This window comes from Plectropomus leopardus, chromosome 15 (assembly GCF_026936395.1).
Source record: "Plectropomus leopardus strain MGB_pleo_1.0 chromosome 15, ASM2693639v1, whole genome shotgun sequence".
NCBI lineage: Eukaryota > Metazoa > Chordata > Actinopteri > Perciformes > Serranidae > Plectropomus > Plectropomus leopardus.
The window spans coordinates 18,447,174-18,470,367 of record NC_142190.1 but is presented as its reverse complement, the minus strand read 5'-3'; the positions used below and the strand labels follow the sequence as shown (position 1 = coordinate 18,470,367).

At 39.7% G+C, this 23,194-nt stretch overlaps 1 protein-coding gene across 4 annotated transcripts in view; it reads right to left on the bottom strand.

The window, feature by feature from the left end:
• Nucleotides 1–23,194, bottom strand: part of LOC121952361 (transcription factor COE1) — a 104,830-nt gene that overhangs the window by 5,586 nt on the left and 76,050 nt on the right. For 3 of the 4 annotated variants that reach the window (XM_088088088.1, XM_088088087.1, XM_088088086.1), the window contains exons 11-16: nucleotides 14,172–14,260; nucleotides 3,744–3,809; nucleotides 2,887–3,049; nucleotides 2,131–2,313; nucleotides 1,158–1,355; nucleotides 489–557 (exon numbers count right to left, since the gene is read on the bottom strand). In XM_088088088.1, coding sequence (XP_087944214.1) covers nucleotides 490–557; nucleotides 1,158–1,355; nucleotides 2,131–2,313; nucleotides 2,887–3,049; nucleotides 3,744–3,809; nucleotides 14,172–14,260 — 767 coding nt within the window. In that variant the 3' untranslated portion in view covers nucleotide 489. The remainder of the gene's footprint in view (nucleotides 1–488; nucleotides 558–1,157; nucleotides 1,356–2,130; nucleotides 2,314–2,886; nucleotides 3,050–3,743; nucleotides 3,810–14,171; nucleotides 14,261–23,194) is intronic. The other variant, XM_088088089.1, reaches the window with a different exon arrangement.

The window sequence follows — 23,194 nt, the reverse complement described above, 5'->3', positions numbered from 1 at the left end:
GCAAGAAGTGCAAATGGCCAGCAGGAGTGGCAGCAGATGGGTCAAACAAACTCTGGACTTCCACTCCCGAGACCACTGGTATTGTCCCATGTGAAACAGAAGTCAATCACCTATTTCAATAACAACATAGTGCGCTTGTTTGGGTAGCATGCTAGGCTATGTTTTTTTCTAAGCCTAACCATGTACTTTTGTTGCCGAAGCATACGGAAGTAAGCCTAAAAACAAAGTATTTCACCTTTTTATTTATTAGAGACTACATGCCTTTAACAAGAAGAACGAAAGTTTATTTTGAAAAGAAGAAATGTGTGAAATCCTATCCCAGAGCATCCAAAACTGATGCTGGAGGGGTGCATACATGCTAGATGTGTAGGGCCACTGACCAAGTGTTGGTATTTAACTAGCTGAGGGCGAGAAAGTGTTGGTTTTGACAAAAGTTGCCAATGAAATTTCTCAACAGAGTTGAAGGGAGAGATAGTTGAGGGACGTACTTCAGGTGAAGGCCAGGCCTTGTAGAGAGCTGGCTGTTGAGTACTTGCTAGAGTCCACAAATGTTTGATCTGGTAGAGAGAGGCAGAGAGACAGGCAGGAGCAAGACAGAGAGACAGGGACAGAGACATGACAAAGGAAGGGTGGAAGGTCAGAGGAGTACAAGGAGGGAAGGGGTTAAAAGTTAAGAGCAAGGAGAGAGAATGAAACAAACTGTTAATCCAAAAGGTGAAGCAGTACAACAAGCAGACTTGGATAAAACTAGCTTTCACCTGAAAATTGTTTGTTTAATTTTAAAAAATAATTGTATTTTTCAAAAAAACAAACAAACAAAAAAAAAACATACCTGGTTGTTAATCACCAGAACAGGAAATTAACTAAATTTCACGACAATCCGATAAACAGATGTTGAGCATTTCACAAACAAAACAAAAGTGTGAACCTCATGATGGCACCGGTGGAAAAGTCAGAGGATCAACAAAGTCATTAGGATTCACCCTTTAAGGTCCATAAATGTCTATACAAATGTTCAGTTCATCCAACTGTTGTTATATGATCATACTGTTTGATCAGAGAAGGAAGTGATAGGGACTTTAATGACCGAGCATTTCTTGGGGAAGTCCTCCCGCTAAGCATCCTCTGACTGACTGGCTGTTGACATGGTACATTACCTTGGAGCCCGTTGCCATTGGCGCTGGTACAGGAGGGCGGAGGGGAGGAGGAGGGCCTGACCACTGGAGCGAAGGCAGACTTCTGCTTAACGGCAGCCGACACCATGTTGGCCGGAGAGAAGGAGAAGACGCCAGAGGAGGAGGAGCAGTTGGAGGGGAGAGAGGTGGAGGAGGCCATAGTGGGACTGGAGGGGACAACTGGTGGGAGAAGAATGAGGCAGAGGACAGAGATGGGATGAAGAAGAGAGGGGATGAAGGGTGAGAACAAAGGAAAGAGACAGATGTTACTGAACATGATGCTCCAATGTATTGCTTCATCAATTATTCATTCAACCATAATTCTCCACAATACGTAAGACAAAATTATATAAATAACATGTTCTGACAAAGAAATTTGAATTTGAAAAGCAATAAAAAGTGGCTGAAGTTGGCCTTTTAAAATATACTATATGGCCAGAGGTCTGTAGAAACCCCCTGTCCACTTGTGTTTGTGTTCGTCAGTCAGGGATTGTTAGCTGTGTGAATGCCTCTGTGCAAAAAGCCAGGTCCATAAAGGAATTATTTTTCTCTCAAAAGGGATGCAATTAACCAACAGAGAGAGAAGAGGTGTGGCTGTCAGATGAAAGGAAGCGAGGGAAGGAGGGAGAAGATGGACGGAGGACAAAATGAAGTTGGTGATCATTTTTGAAGACATAGAGACAGAGAGCCCCATGGGGGAATCTCCACTTGGCAGATCAGAGACTTTCACTTCCTGTCCACAGACGTGTGGAGGTACAATGTGTAAGATCTTCATGCATGTATGCAGTGTTGAGCACCTGTAATCACACTGGCAGCTATGTAACTGCATTTTTAAGTGGTATAATGAGAAACTTTAGTAATGCTTGGTACAAGCTCTTTCACAGTGTTTAGTGCGCGAGTGAATGTGTGTGTGTGTGTGTGTGTGTGTGTGTGTGTGTGTAAAATTCACACTCACTAGCGTAAGGCGAGTTGGCTGCGGAGCCGTTGAGGAAAGTGGGCGAGCCTCCCAGGTTGGTCATGCCCGTGTTGTTAGTGTAGCCGTTCATGGTGCTGGTGACTGAAGTGTAACCGGTCTGCTGAGGCGTGGAGCTGGGCACGTAACCATGAGGGGACACACTACTGCTGCTGCGCACGAAACCTGCAGGAAGTGAGAGAAAAGAGGAGCATGGGATGATGGTTCAAAGCAATGTGAACACAGATCATTCACAATGTAAATTGGGCTGTTTTGCACAGGGATACGGTCTGAAATTTATATCTGTAACTATGTTTACTGAGGCCAACCTGAAATGGAGAAAGTTTACAGATCTAAAAAATTAATTGCTGAGCAGTGGACACATATGGTGGCCAATAGAGGAATAAATAACTTTATCATTTTTTAAATATTTATAAGCAACAAGTTGTACAGTTGATGTTGCAGACATTTCAGAATTGCAGTAAGACTTTGTGATTTGGTTTTCATTTGTCAATATTTTTGTAACTAACTCTTTTTTTACAGGGTGGGATAGTTAGCCCTACAGCCAACTCCTAACCTGGAGGACCAGGGACTGCATGACAACCGAGTGAAATGTAAGACATTGTGAATGGCCTAATCTCCTTGGAGGAGCAAAAGGCAAACAAACTCATCTTTGATTATACACAAGAGAAAAGTTGGAAGTGGTGACGTGTATTTAACAAACTTACTGTCATTTAAAAATTAGTCTTAAAGTCTTACCCTGATTGGCCTGTGGGGGTTCAGAGACGTTGACGGACAGCTGCCCAGTGAAGGAGTTGACCCCCATCATGCCGCTGTGGGTGGAGCCGGAGAGCTGGGTGTGTCCTCGTGGCACGCTGTAGAGAGCTTCTGCAATGTCCGCAGCACGCTTCAGGATGATCTCCTGCAGAAAGAGGAAAGCACAAAGAATGATTACAACAAACATGAAAACTAAAATAACCTGTGCATCCCAATATTCATGCTACCATACAAGATAGTAAGAGAAAAAAAGATTTAGTATTGTCTCAATACATGGTATGTCAAATGCAGTGTGCCGAAAATACCAGGATGCTCTTCTACATACGGTTGGATTTTGCAGTATGTAAGCCAGCATGTTTTTAAGGCTATTCTGACACACAAGCCTCTGCGCATCATATTGTTTGAGTCACAGAATGATAACTGCTTAATGACAGCTGACAGAAGCCGCAATGATGGATGGCAGCCCACTCAAGCGTAAAAGCCCTGACACACCATGCCGCCAGTCAGTTGTTGGTCAGTTTTGTCTGTCTGGGCCTTTACTGTTGCATATTTGCTCATGTTTATAATGAATTAATAAATACACATTCATTTCGCACTACAGACTGTGACAGATAGTTGAGCAAGGGGGTCAAAGTTCAAAGCTCAATGCTATGACAAAGTTGTATGTCCCAATGGCATGTATACTTCATGCAACAGTAGGCTACATACTTAGTAAGGGCTAGTATAGTATGAAGTTAAAGTAAAAAGAAAAAGTACAAATGAACACAACAAATATGTTTATTTTCTTTTTCTGTGTGTGTGTGTGTGTGTGTGTGTGTGTGTTTGTGTGTTTTGCTTACCTGGTTATTATGGGGCAAACCATAGAGGGCTTCTACAAGGTCGGCTGCTCTCTTCAAAATAACTTCCTGTGCGAAAGAAAGAGAAAAAAGAAGGTTTTAGATGCATGTGAAGACATAAAAGCAGATGCACAATGACACATAAAATCACATAAAAGTTGTTAAAAAAAAAAAAAACAACACATGTGCAATCTTGGCCCCTCCTTCCTCTCCCCAACACACATCACCCATCATCCATTTCACCATCTATTCAGGATAAACAAATTGCTCTTCACTCCTTTTAAAGGCAGATTATCTGCTGTCAAGTCAAGTGCTTTTATGCCTCTTTTTTTTCTCTGTGTCTAAATGACATTTTGAAGTGACAGGCATTTAAAATATACTCTAAAGTAAATCTAAAGTGCTCTGTAGGCTCTTCTGCTGTGCATTGCTGTTCAGATCATACCACAATGATCCAATGTGAGCTGTTCTGGAGTGACAGCCCTTCAAAGGGCAACATCTTAGTTTTTTTCTTTTCCACATCTTATGATCTAAAATCCTCTTTACAGTGTTTGTAATGATGAACAAGGACTAGATTTGGCTCGGAGTTCACTCATTTTATTCCCGGGTTCATGGAATCAATTATTGAGAAATTTAATGTTTGTGTCCACATCCTCCTCATCCTCTGCTTCCCGTAGTCCATTTTCACCTTTTTCCTCCACCGCTCCCTTCTTCCCACTCTGCCTCCACATTGGGAATTATCTTTCATATTTTTCCCACCCACCAGCCCCTTTACAATTCTCTCTTTTTCTCAGTCTCTTTATTGTTTCTCCCCTCTTCCTCACCCGCCCACCCTCTCAGCCTCTCCCACCCCGGGGTCTAAGGTGTCTTGTTTAACAGTTAATGTGTTGTCGTTTCCACAGCGTGAGGCCACCCGGCGACAGAGAGAAAATTACTCTGTGCTTCACAGCATTAACCTAGACTGTGTGACACACACACACACACACACACACACACACACACACACACACACTTATGGTTGGCTGCATGTGAGCTCCTTTTGAGTTTGTGCCTGGTGGAACATATTGCCTCTCCATCAGTGTGTGTGTGTGTGTGTGTGTGTGTGTGTGTGTGTGTGTGTGTGTGTGTGTGTGTGATGATATGAGAGGTCACAGAGCCAGTCAGCAGTTTTAGTGTGCCTGTCCATGGTGCTAAATTCAATCTTTTACACATTATTATGGCCAGGCTGGCTCTCTGTTAACCTCTCATTATTAGACTGGTGAGCTGAACGGCTCACGCACACACACACACTTACACACATACACACACACACACACACACACACACACTCACAGAAACCTGATCCTAAATGTTCGAGCAGTTCCAGTAAGGCGGTAGCTGATAAACGGGAAGGAAAGATGATCCTCTGGTAACATCATCATTATCAGGTCTGCAGGCTTCTGCTACTAAATCACTCAAAGCCTCTGACTGCCGGGATCGATGCACTCTGAATACTTTGCCTGTTTACGTCTCTACATATTTAGAGACACAGCTACTCGAATCACCTAATTAATCTCTCCCAGGTTGCGTCTGTAAATAAGAAAGCATTGTTTGTCGGATTACCTCCTGCTCAATACAAATGAATAATGCTTCCAGCTGCAGTGTGTTGATATGAATGAGAAGGGAAGTGTTGCTTGATTTTGTTAGCGTCATTTGTGTTTCAAAACTGATTAAAAGTCTAAAATAATCCGGCTTTGACGTCCTGAGGGCCTAAACTTTGTCAATAGAATTGCCTGCAGCAACAACAAAAAATACATTTAATTGTAGCTGCAAAATTAAAATGATATTGGGGACTGAACATATCTTTCAGGTATCAGTTCAAACTGCTGAGCTGGGTTAGTGACAGAATGCTGCACAAAATGTTGTTTGTGTCCTTGATGTGATGATTTGCATGTCAATGGATAAAAATGTGCCCATGATAAAACTGGAATAAGTGGGCGAAAAGTAAACATGTTTTACACATCGGTTACTGATGACAGAAACTGTTGTTTTAACAGCCTTTTAAGGGCTACATTTCAATGTTAATAGGTCCCAAATCAGTGGCTCCGCCAAGGGGTCATCAAGGAGGGCATAGCCACCCTCGCTAACACAACACCCTTATGAAAATACTTGAAAATAATTGGAGGCCTCTGTGCAGCGTTGTCAAACTTGAGTGGGTTTGTTCGCAGCAAATGTTTATTAAATTCAATGGATTATTTCAAATTAAAGTTGTATATTTGTCTTTTTCAGTAAAAGTAGCCTGTTTGAGGAACAATGCTTTGCCTGACACGTGAATAAGAACAGGTTTGCTGTAAACCTCAAAGCGTGAACTGTACCGATATTAGTCTGTGCACATCAGATAATCAGTTACAATAACTTATAAAATAAGACACCAGAGTTTATCAGTATACTTCTTTACTCTCTAACTGACAGTTTTCAACCAACCGATACACTTAAACGGCATAAGTGTATTACTGAAATCCACTACTGACACAATTGACATTACTTTTTAATTCTTTATTACATTTGCGCTTTTTATCCCATTTGCACAATAATTATTCTCTGATAAATGAAGCAAAAAACTTCCCATTTATACTTAAAGTTGTGCTTGTGTGTTTTTATATGTGCTTTCCTTAACTCTAATTTTATTAGTTTTATTTAGTTCTTAACTCCTTTTTATATTGTTTTGTTTGTTTACTTGCATATTTACATCGTGTGTCTCGGAGAAACTGCATTTCAATCCCCTCTATGTCCTCTACATATGGCAGATTTGATAATAAGGTTGACTTTTGACATAGTAGTTTGACAATATAATTTTAATCTTTGGTCCACTCACTATCTTTTATCCAGCATTTCACAGCCTTCATCAGCAAATAAAGTTTGCTCAGGACACATTTAGACCAATTTTGATCTAGATGCCATGCATTGTCATGCAAATCACCATATCATTTTTTTTTTTTACTGGGTTGTTTGGGATTGACCCTCTTCATCATTCTCCTGTCCATCACTTGCTGTCTGGGTTTACAGAAGATAATATTATGACAACAGAGTGACGAAAACCAACTCTGAAATGTGTCTGTTTTAATCACAGATTTCTGCCTTTTCTTTGATTCCTGTAATTGTTGCTATAAAGTCTAATTTTAAAGCTTTAATCTAAAAGTAAAATGTTCGCCTTGATTCATGTGACTGTCCTACATTGTCTTTGTCTGTTGTCAAATATTTATGGACTATACGCCTGACATGTACTCGTCATTGTCATGTCTTGTCAGTCTTTAAAAATGATTTTCAAACTGAAAGCATGTGAGTTTATTAAACTCATCATCAGCCTTTTTTTTCATATAATCTATTCTTGACTGTTTCAGATAAATATGCAGACAGACAGTGACAACGATGATGAGTGAAAGAAAAAGCAGATCTGCTGGCAGAGAGAAAGAATAACAGGAGACGTCTCTGTGCTTTTACTGTCTGAGTTATGACCAGCCCTAATGTGATAACCATACATTACACACACACTCACTCACCCACACACACACACACACACACACACACACATACATGTTGTATGCATTAGCACCAGGAAATGCTGAGCAGAGTATCTGTGGGGTCAGATGTGTGTGTGTGTGTGTGTGTGTGTGTGTGTGTGTGTGTGTGTGTGTGTGTGTGTGTATGTTGTGCGTGTGCCAGGCCAGTACAGACATGACACACACATGACTTATTCCTCCCTAATGCTGGTACATTAGCCGCTTGATCCGCTTCTAATGTCCCATTAGGGATGCCGTACATGCAGGGTCACACCTTGCACAGCGATGATGTCATACTGTACATGTAGGCTCAGAGGGATGTAGAAGACAATCACACACACATATATACAAGTATTGACATGCGTGCACACACACACACACACACACACACACACACACACACACACACACACACATCCTTTTAGGAACATCTACTGATATGTTGATGGTATTAGGATGTGTGGTTTCAGATTTCATCTCTTTCACTGTGAGTTTAAGTGCACATAAGTGAGTAATGCAGATATACTGTATATTGAGAGTTTCATGGTTTCATGTCTGTGTGTTCATGCATCTCCAGGATTACTCATTTTGGTGATGCTGATGACATGACCTCAGTACAATGCATGACATCATCAAAATGAGTTGCGCACAGATGTCAGCTGAGTGAGTCACCAGAGAAAGTCACCAGTCTAACGGGGGTGACACACACTGGTCAACCGTTCAAACCTTCACTGAAAAAACACACATGTCTGCGTACAATGATTTCTTTAAAATAGTAGTTCTGGCTGTTTCCTCTGTTATGTTAAATAATTACTCTAATCGTGAGTAAAATACATTAATATTCCACACTGTCTAATTATGAGAAATAACCATCCAATAGCTACATGAATCTGACTGTATTTCAAGGTTACATACAACAGACTTTTCTGATAAATGTACATGTAGGTATGAATGTAACACAAATTCCATCCACTACTATACTGGCAAATACTCTCCACTCAATTGCCATTCTGGCTGTTCTTATGAACTGTTTATATGTATACCCACAAAAGTAATGCACCACAATTTGTATGCAAAACAAGACCTTCCCTGGGAGATGGGTGTTCGAAACTGTGTGAAACCAAGTGAACTTTGAATAATTTTTTAGTACATCATCACCGTATATCTTTCCTAAACCTATAACCCATGTAACTTCACTTGCCTAATACTGTTGTATGAGGATATGTTTTGTCAGTTGCAAGAGTAGAGGTGGCGATGAGATGACGTAATTTAAAGTGTAACAGACAACCATGTGGTAATTATGATGGAAATGTGCCATTTATGTTTGTTTCATCTCAGGAATGTTACAGATTTGGTGTTTTTGTCAAGTCACACGCTTGATTTATGTCATGATTTATTTGCTAAATGTCTTCCCAATGTCTTGCATTCTGCATTCAATTTTAATTTCCCAAGCGTCCACTCACAAGGAACCACAAGAAAATACCCATAAAGACCACATGAAAGTGGATGGAAACATTATTTTGGCCCAGTGTTGATGCAAGTAAAATCATCATGCAAGGGTGCAATCTGTGCAAAAAGATCACATAATCATTAAGTTTCAGAACATAATCCAAAACCTGAGAGGGCAGTTATTGTCTATCAGTGCAGTTTTTTTCTCCCACAATGTTTTTGCTGCAGTGAAGAGGGCTACAAGCCAAGAGAGGTGATTGATTTCTTTCTGCATCCAAAGAGGCATTTGTGCTTCTTACTCTCTTAGTTACTGGCCGATCGCCCACACAGGTGATCAGCAGCAGATTATAGTATATAAACTGCTTCATAGCCAAATCTAGTTCTTGATTATTTAACATCTTAGCTTGTTGAAGCTACTGAATGTAAAAAAAAATACTGCATTTAAAAGAATCTAATATTTGTTGTAGCATTTGTATTAATTTTACTTGTAAACTGTGAAGCTCCAGGTCTGGGAGTGTCTACCGTGTCTGGAGTACTCCAGAAAAAAGTCCCTGACTTTACAACAGTAAAGTCCCAAACTGTTCCATGCAACTTTAAACTCTTTTAAACAGGACAATGAAAATACAGTCTATGGAGTATATTCACAAAGAATGGGTTGTGGCTGTTGATAGCACAGTTAATTGCATTGATAATAATATAACAACAAAAACACAGCCATGAAGTTTTGCAGCTGAGTGCAATTGCACATGTAGCAAAGTATGAATGTTTCGTTTGTGCCAAGAACACAATATGCAGCGTGGCAGAGACAAAGAAAACAATTTTTTTTCAAACAGCAAGCACAGGTTCTGACGTGTAGCCCAGGAGAAACGATATTTGAGATTTTAACTAACCAACTTTGTACCAAATATATGCATATTACCTACCTATAACGCAGGAGCATCAAAACTTTATTTGTTTGACAGCACAATTAATGTTGCAATTTACCCTTTGTGAGTTCTTTGAGAAATACTATGTCTTTTTGTCTTACTTTTTTGTTGTACAATCCCTTTTCTGAATTCACCAATATGTGTTTTCAGACTTCACTGTACATTATGTATGTCACTGTGTACAGTAACTGTATGTGCGCATATGGATGGATTCAGAGGAGATCATAGTGACACAAACTGGCAGCTGAACACTGGTGTGTGTGTATGTGTTTGTGTGTGTGTGTGTGTGTGTGTGTGTGTGTGTGGCAAGCAAAATCCCCTAAATGTTCACTGAACAATTAAAGAATCGGCTGTCCACTGGTAATCCTCTCATACACTTCACTGCACGGTCTGTCTGTCTGCTTCTCTGCCTGTCTGTTTGGCTGTCTTCTTTATAGTACTTGTAGAAAACTCTCATAACTTCAATAAAAGGGCTGATCGATACTCGCAACGAGCCGGCAAGTGTGTGTGTGGCGCCAACCAACACACCCGATATATTCAGTCACCCACCCACATCAAAACACACACACGATAACCTCCTCACACAAGACAAAGAAGAATATTTTGACACTGCTCGCAAATGCATCCAGCATCCAAATAAATACAGATGAGACAAAAACATTTACAGTCTCTCTCTCTTTCTCTCTCTCCCTCACATACACACACACCCACACACACCCACACACACACACACACACACACACACACACACACACACACAGTGACTGCTGGTGGGCAGCAGTAATAAAGTCTCAGGGTTCGATCGACCACTAGTCTACACTATGATGAATTACCCAGGAATGCACACACGAATACAAACACACACACAGGCACGTGCGCATGCAAGCACACACGCAAGCGCGCACGCAAGCACACACAACAGAAACATATACGTAAGAGAAACATTTCTCCAAACAGAGAGCACTGGCAGTACGACGCAGTTAGCAGCGAAAAGAAGATGAGATCTGATGTCCAACTTGTGTGTTCAGAGAAAGCCTTCAACCGAAATCCGAATCAAAATCTGAATTCTGACATTTCCGTTCTCCTGCTTCCTCTTACGTGCATTTATTTTGTCATAATGGAAAGGCTCTGGAAGTTACCCACATTTGGCACTGAATCTACTCTCTATCGTCCACTGATTAAACCAGATACCCGTTCGATGCATCCAGCTACTCTTGTTGCATTTCCAGCAGCTTGGTGGTTCTTCTTGTAGTTTTGCCTGGAAATATCTTGTGTGACATCATGTTGCTTATAATAAACTTGACTGGTAATCCACGGAAATAAGAAAAATACGATCAGGCCTTGAAATGCCAATTTTTTTTTTTTAATAATGCTAAAGTGCTTTATGGTGGACTCGGGTTAGAAGTGATATCAATATTTGGTTCTTAAGGTATTTGGAACCATTTAGTACAAGTAAGATGCTCATTTGTTTTATTTTTTCTGACAAGCACAGCCACAAAAGAAAATATGTTGGCTAGAGCTCTCATAAAGGAATATCTTTCATTTTTTCCCCCTTTTATTTACCATTATTAAACTGCACAGTAAATGCTAACTCCTCTGTGCGGGTCACTGTTAAAATGTCATAATGAATTTTTTGGCTTACTGAATGCATATGTACTGTCAACAGGATAGAGGAATGCAAAAAAAAAAACAGAAACATAATAGCAACAATAAAAATAAAAGAAAATTAAATAACTAGTTAAGTACAAACAACATTTATTCTATTCTCCTAGCACGCTTATAGGAAGTACCAGCTCAAATTGCCGCTTGGAGCAATGAGACTGCTTGGATCAAATTATCTGTTGTATAAATAAATCTAACAAAAGTGGTAAAGCTTTATTTTCCCCTTACATTTTAGAGGAAATACAGAGAGGAAAAGCAGGAAGCATTGCATATTCTGTGTTAACAAGGTGTGTGTCATGCTCTGTAAATCTCTCACAACTCGAGTGAGGGTTTGTGCACACAGGTGTGTGTTTGTGTGTGTTTGTTTATTCATGAAAAAGTGAGTCAATCCTTCTTTTGCTCTGACTAAGCCTTTACTAGAAGGTGGAAACTAACATCACTTATGATATCACACACTCTGGGTTGCTAACATCATTTTCTGAGCAGATTTTTCTGCAAAACTCATTGTAAGTTGCTCTAAATATAACAAGCCTAGTCATAATGTAGGTAAAAGCTTTGAAAAGAGCTTAAATTTCCTCTGATGGGCTGACTTCATCTCTCAACTCGACTCCTGACTCCTACTGCCTTTTGCACAATTCATGTTGCTTAAAGAAAACTTTTTCAACCTGTCCGATGCCCTTCAACACCAGCTCCCTCTTATGACACAATGAATCAGACGTAGTTATAGTAGAACTGTCGCTCTATTTAAATTGTGCTACAGTGTTTACTTTGGCTCAAATCAAGTTCTAGTTTCAATAATATGAGACTTTGCTGCTTTGAAAAGACAAAGATGGGACATCTGATTACATCACCTTCGGGTCTTTGTGAAGGGCACTTTTACAATTTTCTGATGTCTAATGAGATCAACAGCTCATCATGAAAACGATTATCAGACTAATAGATTATAGAAATAATCATTACTTGCAGCCTCAAGGCCCACCACTTCCTGCACTGGCACTAAGGGCTGGCAATAATCGTAAACCTTGAGCTGCTCAATTGGCCAATGTGGACATAACTTTTAGGATACTGGCCTGAATTTGACCACACTTCATCAACGGATTATTTTTTACCTAATCTGTTAACATAATCAATTATACCTTCAGTAACAGTTCCTCAACATTCTGTGGCCCCAAAGTGTGAATTCTCCAACATTCATATCCATGTCCAACTAGCTAGCTAATCGCCACTGCTCTGCATTGCACTCATAAGCAATAAAATAAAAGTAAAAAACAAAAGAAAACGACCTAAAAAAAGTCCTAAGAAAATCTATCTATCTATCTATCTATCTATCTATCTATCTATATATATATATATATATATATATATATATATATATATATATATATATATATATATATATATATATATATATATATATATATATATATATATATATATATATATATACACACTACATTATATATATGCTATATATATATATTATACATATTTTCCTGTAACATAATTTTAAATATGTGGTTATAATAATTTTACACACAGCTTTATGGACACAATTATCCTCTTTTTTCTCAACTAATTGTAGGTAATTTTCTTCTCACCTTTGACTAATTTCCTGTAATTTTGCAGGACATTTCAAGTGTCAAGTTGCTCATTTCTTTTTTTCCTCATGTTTTTGAAAGAAATCAAACCTATTTATTTAGGTTTCAAGGGTTAGATGGCTTGTGAGAGGCATCCCAACACAGAAAAGAACTAACTTAAAAAAACTACTGTCAATCTAGGTTTCAGGGGGTTAAACCCAATATAGCTTTGAGGTTTTAGTTCCCATCATCCACGCGACCCTCACTGTAATTTTCCTGTTTACAAACTTGATTGTGGAATTTACTACCAGTATTAGGGTTAGGGTTATAATGTAAACACATGAAATAATAAATACTCCCGACTATGAATCCACTGACTTAACAAACTTTAACATTTCAGATTTGTTTGCATGGTGTACACGGCACCTTCCCACATTAATGATGCACATTACATTGATTGAACACATTAATCTGGGGCCAGGGTGTCGGCACGATGGTGATGATACTGTGTCATAGCCACATCATCACATCATGACCAGCGCCCGTTATTTATGATGTCACAACAAAGACAGCCAATCCTGGGTCAGATCCAGTGGAGGAAGGAAGCCAATCGACAGCAGCTGTGTAAAAGGTCATGACCCTGCCCACCCAGACAGACGAGATCTAAGCTGAATCGGGTCGGCTCAGTGAGCTCAAACACACATACTCTCACACTCACACATGCACTTCGAAAAAGTCACCCTGCATGTACAGATCAAGATGACAGGGTTTGGTATCAAAGCCGCGCTCATCGTTTGGTGCTAATTGTTTACATCTGCTGATCCTCTAAACACTTCGCTTGATCTCCAGCTGATAAACAAATAATCAGATATGACTCTCTGATCTGGAGAAGATTCAAACGCTCACCCCGTAAACGGGTTTAAGCAGCTCACACACACAGAGTTCACGAAGAGGTAAAAACGCAACCCACAGGAGATTTGAAAACACATATTCTGCTTAGAAATATAAAAATAACACACATACAAAACAAACAAATAAAACGTAAACACAAAATTATTTTGTTCTTCGTCTTTTGAATTAATGTGCGTACATCTCTGTGAGCTTGTTCTTTGATAGCAGAGCGACTCTGTGCAGCAGTTTGATCTCTGTCAGATCTACAGTGTCTGTGTTTTTGAAGTGCCCTTAAGCAAGAGATGAAGAAATTCTACCCATTCAAGGTTCATTGTCCAGTTAAGGTATCAGCTAAATATGCAAAAGGTGAATGTAAATTATGCCCGGTACCTTTGGCAGCCTCTCTGGGTCCCCAGGGTGCCGAGGGATGACCTTCTGAAGCCTCTGGAAACCGTAGTCAATGGTTGGCTCATTCAGTGCTGCAGAAGATAAACAGAAACAGAGAGAGGAATAAGTAAAATAAGAATAAGAATGGCTGTTTATTAGTTTAGCTATAGAAGGTTTCCGACATTATCCTATCAAGAATTTGCTTAAAGATCTTGTGAAATCCCCAAAAGGACCACGGTGCGGAGTGAGCACTGCTCGCTATGCCAGTTCACTTTCACCTGAACTGGCAGCCTCGCTCTGACTAATGCCTGTTTGTAGGTTCTGTGTGTGTGTATGTGAGTGTTTCAGGCCTCTGTGTGTAATGACTAAAAACGACAGCATGTAGAAACTGATTTCACCAATTAGGAATGAATAAAGTATTCTTCACTTCCTGGAAAAGTCTGGAAAACAATGCATATTTAGTGGTTTCCTCAACCTGCATTTGTTGTTGCAACTTTAAAGTCCAACCCATAAAATCATTGTGCATACTTGAACAATCTTGTCTTTCCTTCATAACTGCATATACTTAAAATCAATTTCATTGGATCTTTGAGAAAAACAGTGCTAAGCACCGTAAAACAACTCGAAAACGCAACTCTGAATTATTATCCCCATTTAATACGGGGATGTCCAAAGTTCGCCTTTGACTTGTGTTTTAAAATATACTATTTTTTTTCTGTATTTCCACCATCTGCACATGAGTGTTGATGTGAAAAAAGAGAGCTGACTCATCTACTTTAGTCTTCAGATAAATCTGATTATGCAGACTGTCTTGTAGGATTTCACATATAACATTGTTAACTTGCATTAAATTAACACAAAGTCTAATGTTTGTGTGCACACATGTTGTGGTGACATAGAATCAAGTAAACATACTAACGGCTTCTTTCACTTCACCCTGTTTCCTGTCTTATCAATTTCAGCCAACTGTTTGGTTTTAAAGCTTCGAAAGCCTGTATCTACAAGAACATGGTAGCAGATTATGGGTGTTAAATGTTACACGGTGCACATTTAATGCTGTTGGTGTTCAACCTGGGCCTGCACACATGATAAACAGACACAGAATCAAAACATCTGTGCCAATCAGCAGGGGAGGGATACGAGCAGTGAGGAGAAAGGATGACATCCCATTTTGTGACATTTTGTTCCCAAGCACCACGCTGGTATCAAGTAGGTTTTTTGTAAGACTGGGTTGGAAAATAATGAACCTGCTCAGCATGATCTCTAAAAGCCAACAGAAGCCTGGAGGTTAGAGAGGCGGGCTTGTGACTGAAAGGTCGGCAGTTCAAAATCTGGCTGGGAAACTGTAACTGGGGAAATCACATCTTTCAATAACTACTGTGGAGTTTTTTACTGGATTTTCTCAAGTTGCTCAGTGGACAACAGGGGAGGACTTCTTGGAGGCTGCTGGTGTGAAAATGTGTGACTTTTGTTTGCTGATAAGCAGATCTGTAATTTCTTGTTGGGCTTGTATGCTTTGGAGTTGTTGGACATGAGCTGCAAATCTTTGGTAAACTCCTGCTCTTAAATGTTGGTGATTTGAAACATAAGTCGTGAGGTCACTCAAGTTGAGCTTGTTTTGTCAGCCAAATCACTCTGCTTTACTGATGTAATAGGATTTTATAAGTAAATGGTGTGTAAATCTGACATCTGCACTTTACAGATAATAATAAAAGACACCTGAGTTTCTCACATTAGAACATGAACCTTGTTCATTCAATCACCAGGAAAATGTTGGCGGCATACATTTCTGCCGACCACGAAGAGCCTACGTTACATTTGTATGTTATTATGTAGCAAATACGTTGAAACTTGCCATTTCATCAATGCTGTGGTTAACGTATGGTTAACAAAGTTAGCTCATATTTTACTTTAGAAATGATGTTGATGTGATACACATGAAACATACAAATGTGATGTATTCCTGGTTTGCAGAAATGTACACTGCCAATACTTTATTCTTGGGATTGGGCTGGTCTTGTAGTTAAACCTGAAGCTTAAAGTGTCTTAAAGAAAATAACACAGAGAGTTGAAGAGCTGAATGTTTGATCTTAAACTTGCAATTCAGACTCAACTTAAGAAAATTCTGATCCAGGTAAAGCCCTACTAAATACCATAAGAGTTAAATGAGGAAATTTAAGCCAAGTGATCCTTTTAACACTTTAAAACACGGATACTGCCATTGATGGATCAGTGGCAGCAACCCAACAACATGCAACATGCAAATGTTTGGAGGTTGATCGACCAGGTGGAGTAACTAATGGAGCCAAAAGCATCCATATGATAATAACACTGCAGGTACAATTTAAAGGGTCTTAAAGGAATGCTTACTCTTCACTTTAATGTTGCAGTTACATTCTTCTGCAGTCTTTATCCAATCATTATGTCAATCAAGTCGGGCTCTGAAAGCTCTCTGTCTGTATTGTGTGTGTGTGTGTGTTTATTGTCTGTACTGAACATGTGTCCTTACCCCGTTGTGCTGAACCTCCAATGCTTAAGTTACTGCATATGTGTGTGTATGGATGACAGATGGAGGGAGGAGAAATGAGAGAAAATGAGAGAGGCTGTGTTACATGAGGAGATGTAGGTGTGGGGTGCAGAGGGTGTGTTTGTGTGTATGATGTCCAAGTGTGCAGCTGGAGTGATATTTGGTACTTTCCACATTCAGCAACGATAAATTACTTGCAGCTGAATGTCTTATGTGTTGTTTTCTACTTTCTTTTCACATGTGTGTGCATGAGTGTGAGTGTTTGTGTTTTATATGTATGTCTGTTTTATTATCACATCACACCCAAGTTTCTGGTTTTTGTTATGTCCTAAACCACTCAATTTGTTAGCAACATAACTTCATAAATTGTGAGCTGTAAAAATGCCAGATCTTGTGTCATGAACAATACTTTCCCCATGCTGAGGAAACTTTTTAAAAATTCTGTACAAGGTATGATTTTAGGATTTTAAAAAGAGACTAAAAGATTTATATGAGAGACAAATTTGAGAGGATACGGACAGGAGAAGAGAGCATTTGTAAACCATCAACAAAAAAATAAATAAATAAAGGGGAAAAAAGTTATGGTTGAGGAGAACAAAACTAAAGAAACAGCTGCCTAACAGTCGGTGGGATATCAACTGTCAGAATTAACTGCCAGTGTCAGATCCACTCTCTGTACATCTCTGGAGACGTTTAACCAATGCCAACTCTAATAAAACACACACACACACACACACACACACACACACACACACACACACACACAAACTGACACAAAGACACATGATGTACATAACAGGATGACCTTGGGTGGTTTCGATGCCTTAGGCCTAAAGGTTCTCCAACTGACTCTTTATTAATAGAATATGCTTTATATAAATCACTGAATGGTTTGTGAACGTTTGTGTGTGTTTATAGGTTTGTGTAGTTCTGTGTGTATGTTTGTGTAGGCTAGTGTCAGAGAGTGTATGTGTACTTTGAAGACAAAAGGTCAGGTTTCTACAACGATTTATTTCTGCAAAGAAACAGAAACAGTATCAGTGCAGCCAAAGCCGCCCAATTGATTACACATCAGCTGTAAAAGGTAACAGTAACAACAGCCATTGTGCATCCAGAAACACTTGGTCACACTCAAACCAGAAAACACTTATCTCCAACCTTACAGATGGGTTTCCTGGTGACACAGTTTTGAGATGTGAGACTCCTGCTGAAAAACTCCGATCAACTACCCAACATCCATCTTAAGCGACAAAACGGTCCTGTTTACCAATAATGTCTTTATCTTACTTAAGAGTGTTTTCCAGCAATACATTTATGAATACTCTCTAATATTTACATGTTTTCCAAAGTAGCTCCCAAGAACCACTGCATGCTTAAAGGGAGAGTCTTAAAACAATATGCATATGACCATGTACAGTGAAATAGTAAGAGGATGCTGTCAGCATTTCTTCTCTCCATATTGGCTATGAAGCCATCCCCTTCTGACATGATTGTCATGGAAGTGATCAGGAAGGTGTTAACTCTATGAGTAGGATTTGTTAAGTATGTGTGTCTGCTGGTACTCTTTAACTGTCATATGCCTCATTCTCACTGCACAAAAAACTCACTAACAACCGCTAAAATTCAGCTTTTTAATGCAATGACAATGCGTACGATCTGCATTAACACCAGGGTGAAATGACTTCTGCAGTAGACACTGTTTTTTTATCAGCACTGATAAGAACATCACATCCAGGTGAACGCATTAATTTCAGCTCCTTAACCGGCAAAATGCAATGACACAGCATCATTACCGTCCATCTCCTCGTAAGCAGCGCTAAAATATTATTTCAAGTTAGTCTGCACTGACTTTGAAAGAGAGACTGAATAAATAAGAAATATATCAAGTGAAGAAACCACTGTAAAGTTTTCAAAGACCTCTGTTCCTGCTGCTGTCTACTGTTTACCTGTTCTCCGACGTGTCCGTGAGGTCGCACGGACACACCAACTTAACAACCCACACACACACATAAAAGCTGACAGAAAGGCAGCTGCAGTCGATTGTCTATATTTAGCAGGTTTACCCATGTTTGAAAACCTGTGTGCATGCAATAATTTTGGTGGGAAAGGGGTAATATATGACATTTTAGGACTCATTGGCAAACAACCTACTCTGTCATTTAGGTATAAGGACATGTTGGCTGAAGATGATGACAAATACACTAAAACACGTTCTTTCTACTATTGATTTACAAAGACAACAGTCAACACAGAGACCACAGAGGTCTTTGTCAGAAAGACATTAACCAGTGCTGTATTTTTCAAGTCCAGAGCTGTGCAGGCCGAGAGAGGCGGGATCAACAGTTAGCTAAAGACTAACAACATTAAACATATGAAGTGTGTTGGAATATAAGGATATGCAAAGGTTTTCAAAAAAATATATCTCATTTTCCAGCAACTTATACTTGTCTTAATTAAACTAAACTTAAAATGTCCACTTAGTGTTTTCATAATATCCTAAACTAAAACCAAAGACGCCTCAGCAGGTGATTTGGTGACGCTGAGCCTGTTTTATGTCAACACATTCTGCCACCCTGCTGCCCATGAAAACATCTCTGCACGAATCCCTCCTGCTCTGCTTTACCTCTTCCCCTCCTCCCTCTCCTGCTCTGTCTCCTTCCCCCTCTTTCTTAACTACACCTTCTGCCACTTTCATTCATCCATCCATTCTTCCATCACTCCCCCTCTAGCCTCACTCTTCCTCTCAGAGTCCAGAGCCGCCCGCAGATCAATACTCATAGAAGTTTCATGAGGACAGACCCTCCACTCCTGTTTCACAATAAAATGTGAACAGAAGGAGCGAGACAGAAGAAAAGAAGAGGGGGAGGTGGCAGGGAGAAAAAGCATTGTGGAAAAAGGGGAAGATATTGAAACTGCACATCTAGGATTTCTTCTGTTTTTTTAAATACACAATGGTGGCAACTTTCTAATTTAGCAGTGTTTAAACAAAAGAGTGGAAAAGTGGGTGAGGGAGAAGAACAAGGCTGAAGCTGGGTGGATGAAAGGACAGACGGGACTGATGTAAAAGGAGAAGAAGAGGAGGAGGAGGAGGTGGAGAGGAGGTGTGGTGGGATCGATCCTCTGGCCAGCCAGCAGTTCAATACCACTGAATTATTGCTTCATTCTTCCCCTTATGAGATGAGATCTCTTTCTCTCCAGCTCTTCTTCTCTCTGTGACTTTCTGTGTGTATGTACATGTGTGTATCTGCATGTGTGTCTCAGTATATGTGATCCACTTATGAGCCGATCAATACTTTACAATCTGGTTTTAAAAGTCCACCTTTCTGTCTCTCGTTTTATATGTGTCTCTCTTTCTTTTTACTGTCTCTCCCTCTATATTTCAATCTCTTTTATTTCTCGCAGTGTGTGTCTGCATGAATGAAAGCTGAGTCGCTCGTAAAACAGAAAAACTGTGAAGCTTTTTCAGCTTTTACTAAAAGTTTCTTCTCCACAGTGGAGAAATGGATTTTCTTATGCAGCTGCACTGATGATAAATCAGCTCTAGTATAAGTGAGTATGTGTTTGTGTATGCTATGTGTGCATGTGCTCATGTGTAACGTCTGTGTGTGAGAGAGCATTTATTGATTGTCACTTTGTACCATTGTATTTTTATAGGAGTGTGTGATGTTGAGAATGTTAATTTTTCCCACCAGGCCGATGAAGCAGCCATACGGCACTCGGTGTGTGTGAGAGTGTGTGTGTGTGTGTGTGTGCATGCGTGTTTGTGTATGTATGTGGTAGACCATCTGTTTACCAGACTACTCACCATCTTTTCCTCATATCTTTCTGATTTACAATTACTTTCAACTCCTGCCCCTGTTTGAAAGTGTGTGTGTGGTAAGTTGTGTAAGACACGACCCTATGCAAGGGGTGGCTTTGTGTGCATTTACATGTGTGTGTTGTTGCGTGAGTGTGTTTAATTGCTCAGTCCTTACACCCAGGGGCAACCACAGCTAAGCAGTACTGAGAAACCTCAACAGCCAATCAGCTTTCACCGCCGTGACCTTTCACCAGCGACTTCCAGAGAGAAGTCGACCTTGAGGCGGGGTCAGGCAACCGCAGGAACGGATCGCGTTTCCTGGGTCACATGTTGAAGCGATCAGCCAATCGTGAGGTCACTGAGGGTCATCTTCGTCCAATAGGAGATGCAGTTAGACACCAGACGAACCAATTACCAGCCCGCTAGCCTCAGGGTCAAACCAAAGATGTTTAGACTGAAGAACATTGAAGGAAGCACACAGGCCGAGTATCTTTGTGTGCTCAAAGAAACTACAGACCAGGGACATTTAGACACGAAGCACAACTCAAACTGACTTGTCTCAGTCTTCCAAACTTCTTTAAAAAAAACCTGAAACAGAAACAATAATTTGCGTCTGTTTTGTTTCACTCATTTCTAGCAGTTTTTAAAGCTCTTTCCAGATTCACAGTATTGTGAAATCCATTTCCTCACATTTTACGTTCTTGCGTGAGTTCCTGTAGGTGGAGCTGTTTTCTTTGTCTCGTCAGCCAAACTGCCTGACTTCTTCTGCCCTGCTTTTCTTCTTCTCTTCTGTTGCATTTTATTGTATTTTATTCATATCATTTTCTACACGTGACTTAAAGCACATTGATTGATTTTTAAGGGGAGCTACGCCAATTTTCAAAATTAAAACATGTTATTCCCATGTTCTGAGACAGTCTCAAAAAATATTAGTAAACAATAACAACTCTCCCAAATCCAAAAACTAGAGTGCTAAAACTGAAATTTATGGTATCATAGGATATAAAGTCTGGAGCTTCTCCACAGCCAATGGATTGGGATAAAATAGCAGCTCCATACTTTATAGCTCATCACAACTTTGAAACAGTAGCTCGTGTTCACAAATTAGGTTACACTTTCCTCGGCCAAAGAAATAACATGTTTGAATTTGGTGTTCTCCTCTAATAAAACATGCTACATTAATTAAATGCACGGCATGCAATTTTGGCTAGTAGGGGTCTCTCAATAAAAAAGACAAAAGACAGACTTTGAAGATGTGACGTAGCGCAGAATCATGGGAATTGTTGTCTTCTTTGTTAAATAACCATGATTGCTTAAGGAAATGCATGTGACACAACATGACAGAAATCATGTTCATGTAATGACACAGCTGCAAGTAACATAACCTAACGTGATGATGGCTCAACAACTTCCTCTCTAACTCTGATGTATTTTCTGGTGTTTCCAAAATCAAAAATATCTTCATTGTCCCTTACAGGGTAAGTGGTTTATAGCCAGGATTCATACAAAACTCACTCAAACTGATAAACAATAACAGGCCATAGTTTACAGAGTGGTTCAACGGCAACCGGGTCAACAATACAGGTAAACCATTTAAGCAGTCTGTGCAAATTAGCATTCTTAAGACCACAGTCAAATACTATCTATTGTTTCATATCACTTCCAATGTTTAAGGTAAAGGGGATAAGACACCATTTACACACAACTCAATGAAATGTTGGAAACATTTGGGATAATGTAACTACACAACTCAAGAATATATATCTTGTCTTGCCTGCAGCTAAAGCCTGAAACATAAAACTCATCACTGTCTTTAGCATTTTTTCATTTTGAGCAGGAAATATTAAAGCTTTCATGAACTTGACGCCAACACTAAAACTGAAAATATATTCATGGTGACTTTTTTTCATCACTATTGATCAGGTTTAAATCCTCGTCTTTATCTTTGGGTCATTAAATGTACCCAAAAGAATTCATTCAACGGCAGTTTTTCTTTTCTGTCTTTTCTCTCTGGGAATGACGTCATCATCACAGTGTGATGGAGCCATGTTGAGCAGATCAATACCAGACATCACATCACCTCCATCTGTTTCCATACGTATGTGCGAACCAAATGAACACGCACACACTCACACACACTCATGCTTTCTTTTTCTCTTCTCACTTTTCTTCGTCTACTAAGTTTAGCAGGAAAACGCTCATTCACGGTCAACAATCCGGTCAGAAATCACACACTCTAGTCTGTTTCCAACATTGTGTGTGTTTACGTGTGTGTGTTTTACTTGTGTGTGTGTGTGTGTGTGTGTGTGTGTGTGTGTGTGTGTTAGTAAACTGGGTGTTCTGGATGATTTCACTAATAGTTTCAGTATGGAGCGCTATAAAGAGCAGACTGTTTAATTGTAGCTGGTTTTAACGAGCCTCTGATTATGGCAGCATTCTAACGAGTGTGGGTCGTTAATGTTGACTAATCTGCAGTCATTAGTTCAACACTGTCTGGCCTGAGAGTGAACTGCAACTCACAGATGCTATTCATACACACATGCAGACACACACAGGCAACAGCTCTTGTATATGCAAACACATTTTAAGGAAAATGACACATACCCTTTAGAAAGCAGAAGAAAAATTATAACAATATGCTTTAATAAAGAGCAATTATGTGCGTTTGTATATGTGTGTCTGTGTATGTGGTTGACCTAC